Raw genomic sequence first — 17,438 nt, 5'->3', positions numbered from 1 at the left:
AAAGAAAAATAAATATGAATCTTACTGATCTCCAGGCAGGAAGAAATCCCAAAAAAATATTAGCGCAACCATTGCGTTTTTTCCAAGTCGCGTTCTATTACATCACGATGTTGGTTTGAATTTGATAAATCGTTCAGCCCTACGCCTCGTGCCCACTGCACCGTCAGTCAACGGACGTGGGAAGGCGTGGCTGACGGATGGGGGAGTAGTCTTTGCAGAGGCATACGTCAGCCAAGCCCAAGCATACGCGATCTGATTGTATGACGGAACCTGTCGCTGCCGAAAAAGTTGAACATTTTTCAACTTTCTGACGGTGGCGAACGCTCCAACTGAACGGACGGATCCACAATGCATTGCGCGTCCGTCCCCATTCAAAGTCAATGGGCAACGGTCAACTGACGGAGGTAGTGGGCACGGGGCACTACTCTCCCATTATGTGTCCCATGATAGTGTGTCATCTCCCCTTATCATCTGTTGCTCTCTCATTCAATCTCACCGTCCTATTACCATCTCTCTGTGTTACCCTTTACTATGTTCTTATTTCATCACACAACTGAACACATGACAATGCTGTCAGATACCTTCCCATCATTACCTGGTCACTAGAGCTGTAACGATACACAAACTCACGATTCGATTTGTATCACGATTTTTGACCCACGGTTCGATACATCCCACGATTTTTTAAAATGTAAAAAGCATTTTATTTAAACAACACTTGTATACCAATTAATTTAATGTAACATTTAATAACAAATAATTTGGAACACTGAACAGATTTGAACAGAAAGAATACTATTAAAGTATAGCTAAATTAATAAAGAAATAACCAAAGATTGCAGTTGGAGGATGCTTTTTGCTGGTAGGCAAAAACCCTCAACTGTTTGGTTGGTTTAGTCAAATATCCTTATTAGTAGGGCTGTAACGATACACAAACTCACGATTCGGTTTGTAACACGATTTTTGACCCACGGTTCGATACATCCCACGATTTTTTTACATTTAAAAAGCATTTTATTTAAACAACACTTATATACCAATTAACTTAATGTAACATTTAATAACAAATAATTTGGAACACTGAACAGATTTGAACAGAAAGAATACTATTAAAGTATAGCTAAATTAATAAATAACTAACCAAAGATTGCAGTTGGAGGATGCTTTTTGCTGGTAGGCAAAAACCCTCAACTGTTTGGTTGGTTTAGTCAAATATCCTTATTAGCGCTTTTTATTAGGCTATGTAGCTTAAATAATGACATAATCAGGCCGTATAGAATGCAACATGTTTAATAGCCTAACTTTCAATAGATGGGGAAAAACATGAACGTCTAACATGAACGTTGCAACAACGAGGCATAGTGTTACGAGTAGCATATGTGTGTGCGCGAGAATGGCAGTGTGCGTATGCGTGTGTGAGTGACGTCAGCGAGTGAGTGGACGAGCGAGGAGAGCGGGCGGTAGTGCGTGTGTCTTGTGAGGAAGCGAACGAGTCCGGTAGAATAAAGTACCCATCCTGTCAATAATCGGTGGCCGCTTCATTCCGACCTATAAGCAGACAAACTGCCAGTCAAATCACACAAAACAATAGAGACAGGATCACACAGGCAATTTTTTTCGCGCTTGGCCCACTCTGGATAAATGTCGTTCATATCGCATATGAGGACCTCGACGGCTGTGGAGAAATGCAATCCTCCGTAGCCACGGAGAACTGTCATCACAGAGAGGGCATCTCGTCGCATACTTACGGCATCGATAGGAAGGGGCGCTGTCAGCAGACTATTATTTAGACAAATTATTAGCAAATTTCAATCGGACAATTTGACCGGAGAGTTAGAAAGGGCGTATCGCGCTTCTGCCTTCTCACACCGCGAGACAGGTTCGTGGCTTTGAGTGTCGCGATTTCGGTTTCGATACGCGTATCGTTACAGCCCTACTGGTCACATACAAAAATATGCAACTTCCTGATACCTATTGGCCTACTTGCATTGGGGGGGTAACCCTCCCCCCAATGCTCCAGTCAACTCCTCCAGTACGATGGGAGACTGAGGTCTAGGAGGAAGGGGGATGGGAACAGGATGAAGGGGAATTCACATGAGTGGTTAGATGACCTTCTCATAGTAGTGGGGGGGATCAACACGGATGTTTGGTCCGTTCAACTCACAGTGGGGGTCAGAGACAGGGCTCTGGCAGGAAGAACAGAACAAGTCAAACCATAACTGTTTACCCATTGATGCATCCCTTTTCACTGCCCTGCCTGCTTCTTAAAGTTATAATCTCAAAGATGTCATGTCAATCATGTCAATAATTGTTTGTGTAATCAGTATTTGTACTATTTGCGACTATGGTAACCCAATTGTGATTAGTCTATGGCCCACTGATGAAGGCCCTTGCATTTGCAGTATTGTGAATCTTACCATCTGGGTGTCAATGGCGTCAGGTTAGTGTTAGTGAGGCTTCCTATGTCCCCAGGCCCTGGCTGTTCAACCCGAGCGGCTAGGCGGAGCTGTCAAAACCGTTTTCTTCTTCAACCAACTCACTTGGTTGGTGGCTCTGGGTCTCTCCTCCAGACGCAGACCGGCAGGACGCCATCAACCTGTTCCTCCAGGTGTACCAGCCCTCTGAGCAGCGGCCCCACCTGTGGGAGCTGCCCACAGACTTCTACCTGCACCATAAGAGCAGCATGGTCCTGGCCCAGGAGAGACGCAGGTCAGCTGGCACATGGCTCACAGAGCATGCATACACATTGCCAAGTTTGTACACAACTTATTTTCTATCAATGTAATACAAGTCTGGCCTTTTGGAGTAGATGTGTGTATCTGGACTCCATAGCCCAAGGGGAAGGTTCAGCCATTCATGCGCTACACATTAATTTACTTTTCTTTTCTTTTTTAATTTTAGGGCATTTAGCAGACGCTTTTATCCAAAGCGACTTACAATAATTACATTTGTCATAAGAAGTGCAACAATATATCGCTGTCGATACAGTAAGGATGTTCATAGAACCAAGTGCAAGTACAAGAATCGCTAGGCTAACCAATTCCCCGTGTTAAAGCAATGATAGCAGCTACTGCAGTTGCTACACAGTTAAGTACTATAATACAATACAACACAATACAATACAATGTACAATGGTGGCCAGAAGGGGGTGGGTGGCTATGCAGAGTCGAGGTGGACTCTGAACAGGCGAGTCTTGAGTCTTTTTCGGAAGATGGTGAGCGACTCTGCAGTCCTGAGATCGGCAGGGAGCTCGTTCCACCACTGAGGTCCCAAAACCGAGAAAAGTTGTGACTTTGCTGATCGACCTTTGCTAGCTCTTAGAGATGGCAGCACCAGACGTCCAGCTGAGGTAGTTGAGCGGGGGGATCGAGCTGGGGTGAGTGGCTTTACCAATGCTTGGAGGTAGGCAGGGGCACTTCCATCGACTGCCTTGTATGCCAGTACCATCATCTTAAATTTGATGCGAGCTACTACAGGGAGCCAGTGGAGGTCCCGGAAGAGGGGGGTCACATGGGAGAACTTTGGTAGGTTGAACACGAGGCGCGCTGCTGCATTCTGGATGCGCTGCAAAGGTTTAATCGCAGAGGCAGGAAGTCCAGCCAGGAGTGAGTTGCAGTAGTCGAGGCGGGAGATGACCAGTGATTGGACTAGAAGCTGAGCTACTTCCCTTGTGAAGAAGGGCCGGATTCTGCGGATGTTGTAAAGTGCAAATCTGCAGGATCAGGCCACCGCAGTGATGTTTGCGGTGCAGCATAACTGATTGTCCAATGCCACACCGAGGTTTCTGGCAGTTGGAGAAGGAGATACAGTGATGTTCTCAACGGTGACCAGTAAGTCCATGTGTGGGCAATCTTTCCCTGGGATTAGGAGGAGCTCGGTTTTGTTGAGGTTAAGGCTCAGGTGATGGGCAGTTGTCCAGGTGCTGACGTCTGCCAGACATTCCGATATGCATGTTGCAATCGGGGCTTTATCAGATGAGGGGAAAGAGAGAAATAGCGTGTCGTCAGCATAGCAGTGATAGGAAAAGCCGTGTGATGTAATTACAGAGCCCAGAGATCTGGTATAGAGGGAGAACAGAAGAGGCCCCAGTACAGAGCCTTGAGGGACACCAGTTGCAAGCGTGCAAGGTATGGACAAGGAGCCATTCCATGTTACTTGATAGGTGTGGTTCATCAGGTAGGATGTGAACCAGGAAAGAGCAGATTCAGCAATGCCAAGTTCGGCAAGAGTGGCAAGGAGGATCTGGTGGTTCACCGTGTCAAATGCTGCATACAGGTCGAGGAGAATGAGAACTGATGAGAGGGACGAGGCTCTGGCAGCACGGAGGGACTCAGTCACCGCGAGGAGAGCCGTCTCAGTGGAGTGTGCCTTCTTGAAGCCTGACTGGTGAGGGTCAAGCAGGTTGTTGGATGAGAGATAGGACAGTTGGTTAGCAATGGCACTTTCCAGTGTTTTAGAGAGGAATGAAAGAAGAGATACCGGTCTGTAGTTCTGGATGTCGATGGTATTAAGAGTTGGTTTTTTGTGGAGAGGCTTTATTCTGGCAGTCTTGAAAGACGCTGGAACAATGCCTGAAGTGAGGGAGGAGTTGATAAGTGAGGTGAGAAATGGCAGGATGTCGCTTGAGACATCCTGGAGGAGAGAGGACGGGATAGTGTCAACGGGGCAGGTGGTGGCATGGTTAGATGTTATTATTCTGTTGACCTCGTCAGAGGTGAGAGGGATAAATTGGGTAAAGACAGAGGAGGGGATGGGAGGATGGAGGCAGGGGTAAAGTAGGTAACAAAGTCATCAGCAGTGAGGCAGGAAGGAGGTGGGGGTGAGGGAGGGTTGAGAAGGGACGAGAACAGGGAAAACAGTTTCCTGGGGTTTGAGGCAGAGGAGTTGATTTTGGTCCGGTAGAAGGCAGATTTGGTTATTGACACAGTGGAGGTGAAATCAGAAAGAAGGAAAAGATAGTGAGATAGATCATTAGGACAGTCTGATCTCTCCCATTTCCTCTCAGCTGCCCGCAACTTTGTTCTACAAGTCCGCAGAGGTTCGGACAGCCAAGGTGGGGGGGGTGAGGATCGCGCTGGTCTGGAGGGGAAGGGACAGAGGGAATCCAAGGAGGAGGAGAGGGAGGATAGCAGAGTGTCTGAAGATTCCTCTGTAGATAGTTGAGAGAATCGTTCAATAGAAGGTAGTGAAGACAGTAGAGGGAGAGAGGGATTTGAGGTTACGGCAGGTGGTGACAATGTGGAGACTAGAGAGGAGGGGGGGAGAGGATTTCAAGGGGAGAGAAAAATCTCCCCTTGAAATGATGTCAGATACGGGGAGCGGGGTAACGAAGAGAGAAGAGGTGCCACAGGACTGTGAATATTAGGTCAAGCTGGTTCCCGGCCCTGTGTTTGGGAGGAGAAGGGGATAGTGTTAAGTCAAAGGTGGCGAAAAAGTTGGTTAGTTCAGGTGAGTGTAACTTCTCTGGCAGGATGTTGAAGTCGCCAAGGATAACGAGTGGTGTGCCATCCTCAGGAAAGCAGCTGAGGAGGGCATCCATCTCATCGTAGAAGTCACGGAGGGGACCTGGAGGACGGTAGATCACCACAATGGAGAGCTTGATAGGAAGGGTGACAGTTACAGCGTGGAGTTCAAACGCAGATCTGGCCAAGTGTTCTAGTGGAAAGACCTGGTAGGACCACATGGGCGAGATGAGGAGTCTGGTCCCTCCTCCTCGCCCAGATGGTCTAGGGGTGTGCGAGAATGAGTAGACGGTGGAGAGGGTAGCAGACTTCTCTGGAGTGATCCAAGTCTCTTGTCAGGGCCAGGAAGTGAAGGGTCATGAGGGACGTGTAGGCTGAAATCGAGTCCGCCTTCTTCAGTGCCGATTGGCAGTTCCAGAGTCCTCCCATCACCTCAAGAACACTGTAAGCAAGGGTAGGTGGATGGCACAGATTAGGCGGGTTACTGCGCCGAGCAGAGGAGCTATGGTAACGCCGTCTATGGGTGGAAATCCTGACAATGAGTGAGGTACGACACATAGCTGCATTTGGGCAGGTGGCCTCCCCGGGCTTCCTCGAGGGACTCCCACAGAGAGACTCCCTTAGCCTTTATTTCCCGGGTCTTCGTTTGCAGGGTCCTGACGCTAATAATAGCTAGCCTTTAAATGCACAAGGTAGCTCAGGCAGCCGTAGCTCCGCCCACCAATCAAGCCTATTGTTGTCACCTTGTGACTGAAACTAGTCTCAACAACCTATTACTAAAAAACAGTGACGGCAGCCAAAACTAACACAGCGGCAATAGGGTTAAAGTTAGTACAAGCAATCGTAATTCAAAACACTAGGAATCTTAGTTTCCAAACTCAACTACCGCCAGATATGAGACAAAATGTATTATACTGAGTTTAGTCAGCTTCCTGACTCTGCTAAGTACTAGGCAGACTTACCTCCGCCCAGCTATCAAGCCTTTTGTTCTCGCCTTAAGTGAAAGAAACTAGCCTCAACGACCTCTTAACTGATCACAACAGCACAAGCCTAAATCACACAGCAGTAACAGATGGAAAGTTAGTACAAGCAATCGTAATTCTAAACACTAGGAATCCTAGTTTCCAAACTCACCTACAGCCAGATATGAGACAACCTTCTTGTAAGACAAAATGTATTATACTGCTGAATGGCTGTGCTCACTTCATAGATCAGGCTCTCTGTGCTCGTCCTTCAAATCAGCCAAAGGAGACCATCGCCATGGCAACTTCCATTCACACAAATGGGTTGTATTGAGTTGGTAAAAGTCAATGTATCCCGACGTTCCGCAGCTGTTTTCATAACAAGGTTAAGTCCGGCCTCACCATTCTGAGCTGCTGAGGGGATTCAAGCTTTCCCCCCCAGGCGTAAAATTCCTGTTTTCTCTCGTTCTCTCCGTCTCAAGCTACACATACTGGTGGTCTGAAGGAGTGTTGGCCTTCCTGCCCGTGGCCTACGACGAAGGTAACCAGCAGACACTTTTATAGCACGTGACCATGGAGAGGGACCATGATGATATTATTATTCCGCGTGTGCGTGTGTGTGCGTGTGTGTGTGTGTGTGTGTGTGTGTGTGTGTGTGTGTGTGTGTGTGTGTGTGTGAGAGAGAGAGTAGTGCAGGTTGGCTGGTAATTAGTCGCAGGTTGTTAGTCGCTTTGGATAAAAGATTCAGCAAAATCCGCTAAATGTAAAATGTGTGTAGTGGCCTGCAAGGACAACATGAGGAAGGTGAAGGTGAAGCGTGTAAACCGCTACGACGAGGCCATCGACATCTACACCGAGTTCTTCAAGCCGTACGAGCTCACATCCTTCGACGACACCTTCTGCATCGCCATGACCAACTCCGCAAGGTGTCCACACTAACACTCCTAAACATGCCTCACACACCACTGGCACAGGCTCTGGCTCTCCTTCAACATGCAGAGGGTAGAACCGACTGCGCACCTTAGAATAAGTCCTTCATATTTACACAGGGACTGGGTCCTCTTCCCCATAATACATGGCCTGATGATCCATGTTGCCACGCAGGAGATCTCCCTAAAGGCCTGATTCCACCAGAAGCGTTACGGCAGCGTTACGGATGCGGCACATCTTGGGCGCGGTCACCGCAGCAGATAGATTCCACTCTAATCAATGAGACCGTTTCCACCGGGCGCGGCTGCGGAACGTCTCAGCAGCGTCCCAGGAGCGGCTCGCCGTGCCGCAGCGCTATTATTCCGTAGCATTTCTATTTTTGACGCAAGCCGTTGCTGAACCGCGTCAATTTCAACAGCAGATCAAGCAGGGCAGGAAGTGAAAAAGTAAAAGCCATAGAGCATCCGGTCAATTTTCAAAATAAAACAATACTCATGTAGCCCTTCACCACTTCACATCAACATTATTACGTCATGACCGGTGGCACCAGGTCAGCAGTCAATCAATCAAAGGGTCTCAGAGGATCGGCAACATGGACGACGAGAGACTCATTGTCGAAGTTCAGCAACATGAAGTCATTTATGTACCAAATCATCCTTTTTATAAGGGCAATGGCCGGAAGGACAAAGCGTGGCATTTAATTCCAGTCGTTTTGGGACTGGAAGTTGAGTACATTAGGTTTAGGATTATCGCGTGATCTCGTGATCTCACTTGAATACTGCTGGCTCGCAAGGCAGCGTTGCGCTGCCGTATCGCGCCCGGTGGAAATGCAAGTAGGTGCAGAGTCGCCGCCGTTCCGTGCAGCAGCTGTAACGCGGCCGTAACGCGTGCGGTGGAATCCCGGTGTAAGTGTGGATGGTGATGGCTGTTTTAACCTGTGCACACTGATTGCTTAATGTGCAAAAGGTGTGCAGCCTCACTCAGTCTTTGTCAGTTTTCTCTTTGATGTTTCATATGGTAAGTGAATTGCCTAACTAACTATCAGCTGCATATCTTTGACTATGGATGTTCCCAATGCTTCCCTTTCTTTGTTTTCTGAATTTTACACCATTTGTTGTTGGGCGATTTCAATGAGACATCATCTTAGGAGCATTTTCTCTCCCGTAGCCCTCTTGCCCTCGTATCCGTGCTGAATCCGCAACAAGCAAAGCACCGTGGAAAACTATTTGTTTTCAGCTGATTTAAAAGTAAAGTAAAGTGGATAAAACAACAATAACGTTATAGTCATAACTCGTTTTAATTGTTGCTCACTGTATCATAAGTAGGATTATTGTCTCCTTTATTGGCAAACCATATTTGACGGGTAGGGATGCGGAGCAGGTGAAGTTCGGGTTGATTAACCACTGCCTAAGTAGAAGCGGGCGACGGGATGAAGACGTGATGACCTAACCTGGTGTTTTCCCTCCAGGGAGTTCATGCCCAAGACGGTGGGAGTGGACCCCAGCCCATTCACTGTGCGCAAGCCTGAGGAGACCGGGAAGTCCGTGCTGGGGTGTGTGTGTGTGTGTGCGTGTGTGTGTGTGTGTCAGCCTGTCTCTTTTTTTTTTATTGTTGTTTTTAATGGAGGAGGGGATTGTGTAATGACACCCGATGTTCTTGTGTCACTGTGCCCTGATATGTGAAAAACAACAAACCTGGCCAGCTCTTGTCATGCATCATTACCATCACTGTGCACGACCACCCTGCTTATTTACATCTGCATAAAGACCCACTCAGATTCTCACTAACCTGAACAAAAAATATTGTACTTTCACACATCTATACTAAATAATTGAATACAGGGAATTACCCTGGGACATTTAACGTCAAACCAAAAATATATTTTTTGTTTGTTTTCTATTCATGCTCAATCCTAATCAAGGTAACCTGGCAAGAGCAAGGAAATGGGGATTTCTTTGTCTGGGGTTCGTACCAGCTGGTGTATGAAGTTATTATTGTAGCAAAATTATTGTAGCATAAGTAAGTATGCTTACACTAAAGTCACAAATGTGTAACAGTAAATTGAAGTCGTAAATATCTATTTTTTTATAATTTGGGGGGTATGGGGGGGGGGGGGCAACTTCACACAGGCAGTGCAGTATCCGAGACATATCTGAACTTATTATTATATAATATGGCGACCATTAAAATGCATTGAAGGACACTTGTGGCATGTTCATGCACTAACTACGTAATTCATTTTTCATTTAACATTATGGAAGATACCCAGAAGAGAAGATACCCTCTTCTCTTCTGTCAAGGCTCCAGAAAGGAAGAGTAGTATGCTTGAATGTGTCCCAGTGTAGTTTGTAAAATGCTGTCCCCCGCCGGCAACTTTAATTGGTTCAGGCAGCTTTTTTTTCCCTCCCACTTTTGCTACACTTGTACCACATAGACTTAGGGCCCTATCTTGCATCCGGCGCAAGTGACTTAGTCACTGGCGCATGTGTCGTTGCTAGTTTACAACTGGCGCAGAGCGTTCTTTTCCCACCAGCGCCACTCGCCGGTAAATTAGGGATTGATCATGCGCCCCAAGGGGCGGTTCGGCGGAAGGAGGAGGCGTGTTCTGGCGCAAACGCTATTTTGCCGTTGCTGAATACCATTGCGCTACTGACCAGGAAATACCTGGTTTAAAGTCAGTGGCGCGTTGTTCAGATGCTATTTTAAGGGCGGATGCATAGCCTACATGCGCATGCGATGCATACGGATTGCTTGTGCACCTCGCGCATACACTTTGCTTCTCTCATCTACCTAGCCGCACATTCTTGGTAAATTATTTGGGAAAGAACAGCTGATGCAGCGGTAATAAGTTGTACTATTAAATCAATGCATCTGCAAACACCGTACAGCAAACACATATTTTCTTGACACAGACATCGTATAGGCCTACATGCCCATAACTTTTAGGATTGCTGAGTATTTGATCGTGAAGAACATTGTTTTACCGCGAGTGAGTGTTAAAAAGAATGAATGAATGCGGGCGCGCGTGTGTGCTCTGTTTAAACACACGCAAACTAAACACGTAACGCATAATACAATCAATGGCAATGTCTATTACCGCGGAGACACATGCATATTAGGATAGCATACAATACTGATAAGAAACAATGTTTATAATGTATTGCGTATTTCATTAAATAGATCAGTTACCGCATATCATATGTTATATTATTTACGTTTTTCTTTGGCGAAATTTATTTGAGGACTCAGTATTTCTGAAGTTGTGGAAGAAAACCCCTTATTCCATGTGTGAATTAGGCCATATTATTTGGCAATAAACTGAGCCATTTGCAGTTTGAAATTCATGTGCATCTGTCTCATCGGAGACTGCAGACGCGCTGTCAAAATATCAACTCGTCCGATTCAAATGCGCTCATGGCTCTTAAAGGGGATGGGAGCTGGCACTCTCATTGGTTTGTTGGACGTTACGCCCAAACCACACCTACGGGTAATTAGGCTGCTTCAGACCAACCCTTTTGACACTTGCGCCGCGACGCAAGTGTCATTTATCCGCCTGTAAAATAGCGATAGCGCCGTAGAACCGCCCACAAAGCTACTTGCGCTTTGCGCTTTCCACTTGCGTTTCAGACCGTTAAAATAGGGCCCATAGTGTTGCAAGTGTATCTGCAAGAAAAACAACAGCTGAGACTCGTAGCAGCAGATTCTAGCAGTTGTATCGATGGACTTGTGCTCGCTCATTAAAATGCTCAATGAATTTAGTGATCTATATAATTTTTTGTGAGGAAATATTTCACCGATTTGCGACTCTGGATGCTTATCTTACTGCCCTTTATGCCTACTGGCATGTAGGGTAGCAACAAAGGATCTCCACTCCTGTCTGTTTTGGGCGAGCTTTTGGATAGAACTCCAGGTCTACTTCATGGATTTCAGTTCTTTATCCACTGTTCGTCGCCAGGTTTCTTTGGGTCGTCCTCTCTTTCGCTTGGCTGAAACTATTACTTTTTCTTCTGGTGGTGTAGTGTTAACATCAAGGACAGTCTCAGGTTCCTGTATCTCTGCTTCTGCTGTTGGTGGGGGTCTGTTTAGGACCTTGCTGAAGTGTTCAGCACACCTTGCCTCTACTTCTGCCTCTGATGTAAGAGTTCGCCCTTGTTTGTCAGTGATCGGCGTATCTATAGCTCTATGGTACCTACCGCAGACTATTCTGGTGATTTTGTACCTTACCTTACCTTGCTCTCCCTTGTTTGCTGCTTCTTCTACCTGGTCTGCAAAACTGTTTATATCATTTCTCTTGTTTTCTCTTGCCATCCTCTTAACTGATCTGTCGGTTTCCCTATATTGTTGCTTGTATTTATCTTTAATCCTTTCTGACCTGGCTTCCATTAATTTATTTTTAAGGGCTCTTCTATCTGCTAAGACTTTACAGGTGTCTGCTGTAATCCACTCTTTTCTTTTCTTTTGCTTTATTCCCAGGCAGACTTCACTGCTATTGGAGTAAGCAGTTTTGATCTGTTCCCATTTAATGTTGTCATCATCAGGACCTTTTTGCGTGTTGTCACTCATGTCTGCCAGAGCTTGGAATCTGTTTGTCAGCTGTAGTATGAAAGTGGCCTTCACTTTGGGGTCATGTAATTTCTCCACGTCAAAATGTTGCTGTCCTGTTATCTTCTTCCCAGCTCTCCTTAATTTTAACTTAAGCACTAGTGTGACTAGTTGATGGTCGCTGCCGACATCAGCTCCTCTCCTGACTCTAACGTCCAAGAGTAATCGTCTCCAGGTGCCGTTGATCATTAGATGGTCTATCTGGTTCCTGTCTCTTCCATTGGGGGAACACCAGGTGAGTTTGTGGATGTTGCAATGTGGGAATAGGGTACCTCAGATGACAAGGTTGTAAGCGGTACATAACTCTAACAGCCTCTCCATTTTCATTCATGATGCCGTAGCCCTCCCTCCCCATGGCCTTTTTCATAGTTTTTGTTATTGCTGCCTTCTTTTGCATTTAAATCGCCCATTATTATCTTCATATCATGTTGTGGAGCTTCTTCTAATTCTGCTTGGAGCTGATCATAGAATATGTCCTTGGTTATTTCATCAGTCATTTGTTGGTGCATAACATTAGATGATTGTGATGTTAATGTGTTTCCCCCACAATCTGACTTTCTTGAGTCTGCTGTTTACAGGTTTCCATTCCATCAGACATTTCTCCATTCCTTTTTTAAGGATGATGTCTGCCCCTTCATGATGTTGGTTGTCATCCCTTCCGGAGTACTGTGTTGGTTTTGTGTCTGCCTGTTCCTGTCCACCTACTCTCACTTATTCTGAGAATATGCAGGTTGTAATTTCTCATTTCTGCTGTTACTTGAGCGAGTTTACTTGTTCGGTACAAGGTTTGCACATTCCAGAATCCAATCCTGGTCTTCATTTTGTGTTGAGGGCACCCACCTTCTTGTCAGTAGCTTCCTTACGGCTTTCACTTCTGACATTCATTCTATTATCTTTCGATAACTCCGGAGACCCATTGTACACAGTAGTGTTTTTTTTCCTTTGTTGCTGTTTCCGTAACAATACTTTTTCTACGGGACTGGGTTGTTGGCCCTGTGCCCAACCACCAACCTCGAGGACCAGTGGATTGCACTTTGTCAGACCTCTATCCCTCGACCTGACCGACCCTACCAGGAGCCTAAGTTCCCGTCGGTATAGCCCTTGGGGTCATTGTGGCACGCAAGCCCCCAGACCACAACAAGGTGGCAATCCTTCCGGGGGGACTTCAGATGCATTGGTTCACATTTGGGTTTACGAAGGCAAAAAATTTTCTCAGATAATGAAACACGGGTGTGCGAATGTGTTTTGCACCAACTGTGCTGCATGATTGTAGCAAAAGTGTCAAGTGCATGACCCTTAGAAGTTGTTACTTCTAATGTACTGTTACACATGACTTTAGTGTACGCATGCTAAAGACTTGCTACAATAATACCTTCATACTTGTGGCTCTAATAACATCCAGCTGACAGTTTTTTGGAGGCTGGCGTTATTGTAGGAGGCGGGTCATGAGGCTCAGGCATTGTTCTCAAAGTTAATCCAGACTTATCCAACCAACTGCATGTCCAAAATGTCTGTTTGAAATTCTAAGGTGCAATATAAGAAAATACAAAGTCACAACAAAACGGCAAAAGTCACAACACTAATGCAAAGGCTGCAACACAACTGCAAAAGTCAAACCAAGACAACAAAGGCTGCAACATGACCTCAGAAGCCACAACACAAATGCAAAAGCTGCAACATAAGGAAAGTATAGTAGTATTGTAGCGGGCCAGTGGGTGTGGGGTTTCCACACCACCAAGTCAAATGATACACACAACACAGAGAGCAGTTCAATAAGGTGATTTATTCAAAATAGACGAATAATTGTCACCAGGGTGGGGAAAAGGGTAATCCAGAGTCCGTAGTCCGTAGTCCAGGGGTCGTCACCGGGAGGGTTCTCACGCAAAGCGATCGGTACACAAATAATCCGTCAATGTTCAGGTTTCCTGCACTCTTTGGCCACACACAGTTCACAGAGGCTCACGCAGAGGCACTCCGTAGTAGGCTTCCCTCCATGTGGTTGCATGCTCCCTTTTATCCCCAAGCACTCCTGCCTAATGCACCTCAGGCTTGCATCGTTAAGGGAGGCAGTCCCTGTAAAGCTTGGGGGTGGAGCCAGCATGCTGCCACATACCTCCCCTCAATCACCACCCCTCCCTGGCGTCTGCCACACACCCTCCCCCTCAGCTCCGACCGGGAGGGAGTGGCGGTCCAGCTCCCCAGAGCATCCCTCCTGGATAGGGCATCCGCATTCCCATGGGCTGCCCCTGACCTGTGAACAACCGAGAAGGCAAAAGGTTGTAATGATAGGAACCAGCGGGTGACCCTGGCGTTACTGTCCTTATTCCTTGACATCCAAACCAGTGGTGCATGATCTGTGACCAGGGTGAAGTGGTGCCCCAACAGGTAGTACTTCAGGGTTTCCAGGGCCCACTTGATGGCAAGACATTCCTTCTCCACCGTGGAGTATTTTTGTTCCCTCTGCAACAACTTCCGGCTGATATAAATAATCAGGTGTTCCTCACCTTCATGTAGTTGTGACAACACTGCCCCCCCCCCTGTTTCCGACGCATCCGTCTGCACCACCATTGGCTTGGTGAAGTCCGGGGTTACCAGCACGGGTCCTGAACACAGTGCACTCTTTAGGTCCTGAAAGGCTTTCTCCGTCTCCTCGGTCCATGTGACTTGGGCGGGCAGCCGGTCCCTGGTCAGATCTGTCAGGGGGCTGGCTACGGATGCAAAGTGGGGAATAAACCTCCGGTAGTAGCTGGTAAGCCCCACAAACGTGCGTACCGGCTTCTTGGTCAGGGGCCGTGGCCAGTCCTGTATCGCCTCCACCTACTTCATCTGGGGTTTCACACATCCCCTCCCAATGTTGTAGCCCAGGTACTCTGCCTCCTACAGACCGAGCTGACACTTCTTTGGGTTAGCCGTTAGCTCCGCCTCCTGTAAGGCCTGCAATACTGCGCTCACCTGCTTCACATGAGTGTCCCACTCACTCCCATGGATGACTATATCGTCATCCACCCCCGATGGGGACGGAGTACCCGGTCCATCAACCTCTGGAAGGTGGGCGGGGCCCCGTGCAATCCGAAGGGTAGCTTCCTGTAGTGGAACAGCCCGTCAGGAGTGGCAAAAGCGTTTTTCTCCCGCGCCTCGGGAGCTAAGGGTACCTGCCAATAACCCTTTGTCAGGTCGAGCGTGCTGATATACCGGGTGGTCCCTAGCCGTTCTATGAGTTCATCTATTCGGGGCATGGGGTAGGCGTCAAATTTAGATATCTCATTTAGCTTCCATACGCTTCCATTGCAGAAGCGTATGGTGCCATCGGGTTTCGGCACCAACACTATGGGGCTGCACCACTCACTGTTTGACTCCTCAATGACTCCCGCTTCCAACATAGTCTTTACCTCGGTCCTGCCGGCCTCTCTCCTGGCCTCTGATATGCGGTAGGGTCTCAATTTCACCTTTTTCCCGGGCTCAGTGATGATGTGGTGCTGTACCAGATTGGTGTGGCCCGGTTCACTGGAGAACACATCCTGGTTCTGGTCGACCAACTCCATGAGCTCCTGCCTCTGTGCTGGGCTCAGCTGTTCCCCTAGGGGCACCTTGGCAGGCCCGGTTTCACTGGTAGCCTTTGGAGGAATAGAGCAGAGTACCTCCCGGGCATTCCATTTCTTTAACGGGTTCAAATGGTAAATTTGAGTCGGGCTCCTACGTCCCGGCTGTCGGACTCTATAATTCACCCTCCCCTACCTTTTCAAGTACTTCGTAGCACTTTATCTCCGGGCTGGAAGTCTCGCTGTTGGGCCCCTCTGTTGTAGACCCGTGCTTGGGCAATCTGGGCCTCCTGCATGTGTTCCCGCACCAGGGGCCACAAGGTGGCCATCCGGTCTCTCATGTCTCCCACGTGTTCCACCATGGTTCGATGGGGCGACGGTTGCTGTTCCCAGGCTTCCTTCACTATGTCCAGCAGCCCCCGGGGTCGTCTCCCATAGAGGAGTTCAAATGGAGAGTGGCCGGTCGACGATTCGGGCACTACTCTGATCGAGAATATCGGATAGGGAAGCAGCTGGTCCCAATTCCGTGCGTCCGCCTCCATCACCTTCTTCAGCATCTGCTTCAGGGTCCGGTTGAACCTTTCCACTAGTCCATCGGTCTGCGGGTGATATACTGAGGTGCGCAACTGTTTTATTTGCATTAATTTGCAGAGGTCTTTCATGATTCGTGACATGAACGGGTTTCCCTGGTCTGTCAAGATCTCCTCGGGAATGCCCACCCGGGAGAACATCAGGACCAACTCACGTGCAATTCCTTTTGAGGCCATGGTGCGCAGTGGAATGGCTTCGGGGTACCTAGTGGCATAATCCAGTATCACCAGGATGTACTGGTGCCCCCGGCTGCTCTTGGGTAGTGGTCCCACCAGGTCCATGGCAATCCTGCTGAAAGGAACTGAAATAATGGGTAGGGGAATTAATGGGCCACGGAAATGTGGTTTTGGTGCCACCTGTTGGCACTCCGGGCAACTGCGGCAGTAATCCTCCACTGCCCTCTTTACCCCCGGCCAATGGAATCTTGCCTTGATCCGGTCCAGGGTCTTCTCCACCCCTAGATGAGCCCCAAGAAGGTGGGAGTGTGCCAGCTGCAGGACTGATTGAACAAAGGGGCGGGGCACCAACAACAACTCTACACATTCATCATTCCTCTTTACGACCTGATACAACAACTTGTTTTTGATGGCAAAATGAGGGTATGTGATCAGACCTACCCCCTCGATGGCCTTCCCGTCCACCACGGTCACCTGCTGGATAGCATTCGTCAAGTTGGGATCCTCCAGTTGGGCTGTTCCGAACTGTCCCGATAATGAGGCAGGCTCTAGCGTTGCTTCATGGTCCTTCGGGAACAGATTGTCCATACTCGCCTCCCCTGCCTCCTGTCCTGTGTCCCCTGCGTCACTTCCCGATAGAGGTTCAGTTGACCCCTGTGGGTCCACCTCATGTAGGCCACACATCCGGACCTCCCTCTTATCGGCCCTCGCCCTTCTCCGGTGTCCTCTTTCCTTTAGGTTCCCCCGATCTCCCCTCTCTCCGGCCAAACTGGCCCACAGTTGGCTGTGGGCCAACTGTGGGGAGTCCCTCCCAATAAGACCCGGCCCCGGCAGGTTTGGGACGACTCCCACTGGTCCTGTGTATTGTCCCTTTGTGGTCTGTAGGTGAAGGAGGGTAGTGGGGTAGTTCTTAGTCTCCCCGTGTATGCATGTTACTGCCACAGTGTCCCTCAAGCTCGGGGACCGGGCGAAGTCCGGTCGGATCAGGGTCACCATACTCCCGGAATCCAACATGACTGTCGTGTCCCTTCCGTTGGCCTTCACCGGAGTGACTGGGGAAGGACCACTTTCCTCCCCCCAGCAAACCGTCAGCAATCTACAGGGACGCCCGGTTGTTAACTCACCGGCTGATGCCGACGGCATCGAGACATCATGACTCGGACAGGTCCATGAGAT

The 17,438-nt window shown here is 48.2% G+C and overlaps 1 protein-coding gene and 1 long non-coding RNA gene across 4 annotated transcripts in view; one reads left to right on the top strand and one right to left on the bottom strand.

Moving 5' to 3' along the window:
* The window catches only part of fig4a (FIG4 phosphoinositide 5-phosphatase a), a 93,079-nt gene that overhangs the window by 53,962 nt on the left and 21,679 nt on the right, over positions 1 to 17,438 (top strand). For all 3 annotated transcript variants that reach the window (XM_060042102.1, XM_060042100.1, XM_060042101.1), the window contains 4 exons: positions 2,571 to 2,709; positions 6,907 to 6,965; positions 7,203 to 7,350; positions 8,823 to 8,906. In XM_060042102.1, coding sequence (XP_059898085.1) covers positions 2,571 to 2,709; positions 6,907 to 6,965; positions 7,203 to 7,350; positions 8,823 to 8,906 — 430 coding nt within the window. The remainder of the gene's footprint in view (positions 1 to 2,570; positions 2,710 to 6,906; positions 6,966 to 7,202; positions 7,351 to 8,822; positions 8,907 to 17,438) is intronic.
* On the bottom strand, positions 664 to 1,946 carry LOC132450137 (uncharacterized). Its single transcript, XR_009523803.1, has 2 exons — positions 1,722 to 1,946; positions 664 to 1,667 (listed from the first exon to the last, which is right to left on the bottom strand). It is a non-coding gene; the product is annotated as an uncharacterized LOC132450137 (long non-coding RNA).

This window comes from Gadus macrocephalus, chromosome 21 (genome assembly GCF_031168955.1).
Source record: "Gadus macrocephalus chromosome 21, ASM3116895v1".
Classification (NCBI taxonomy): Eukaryota; Metazoa; Chordata; class Actinopteri; order Gadiformes; family Gadidae; genus Gadus; species Gadus macrocephalus.
The sequence above is the reverse complement of the archived record's forward strand: the minus strand, read 5'-3'. Positions and strand labels throughout refer to the sequence as shown.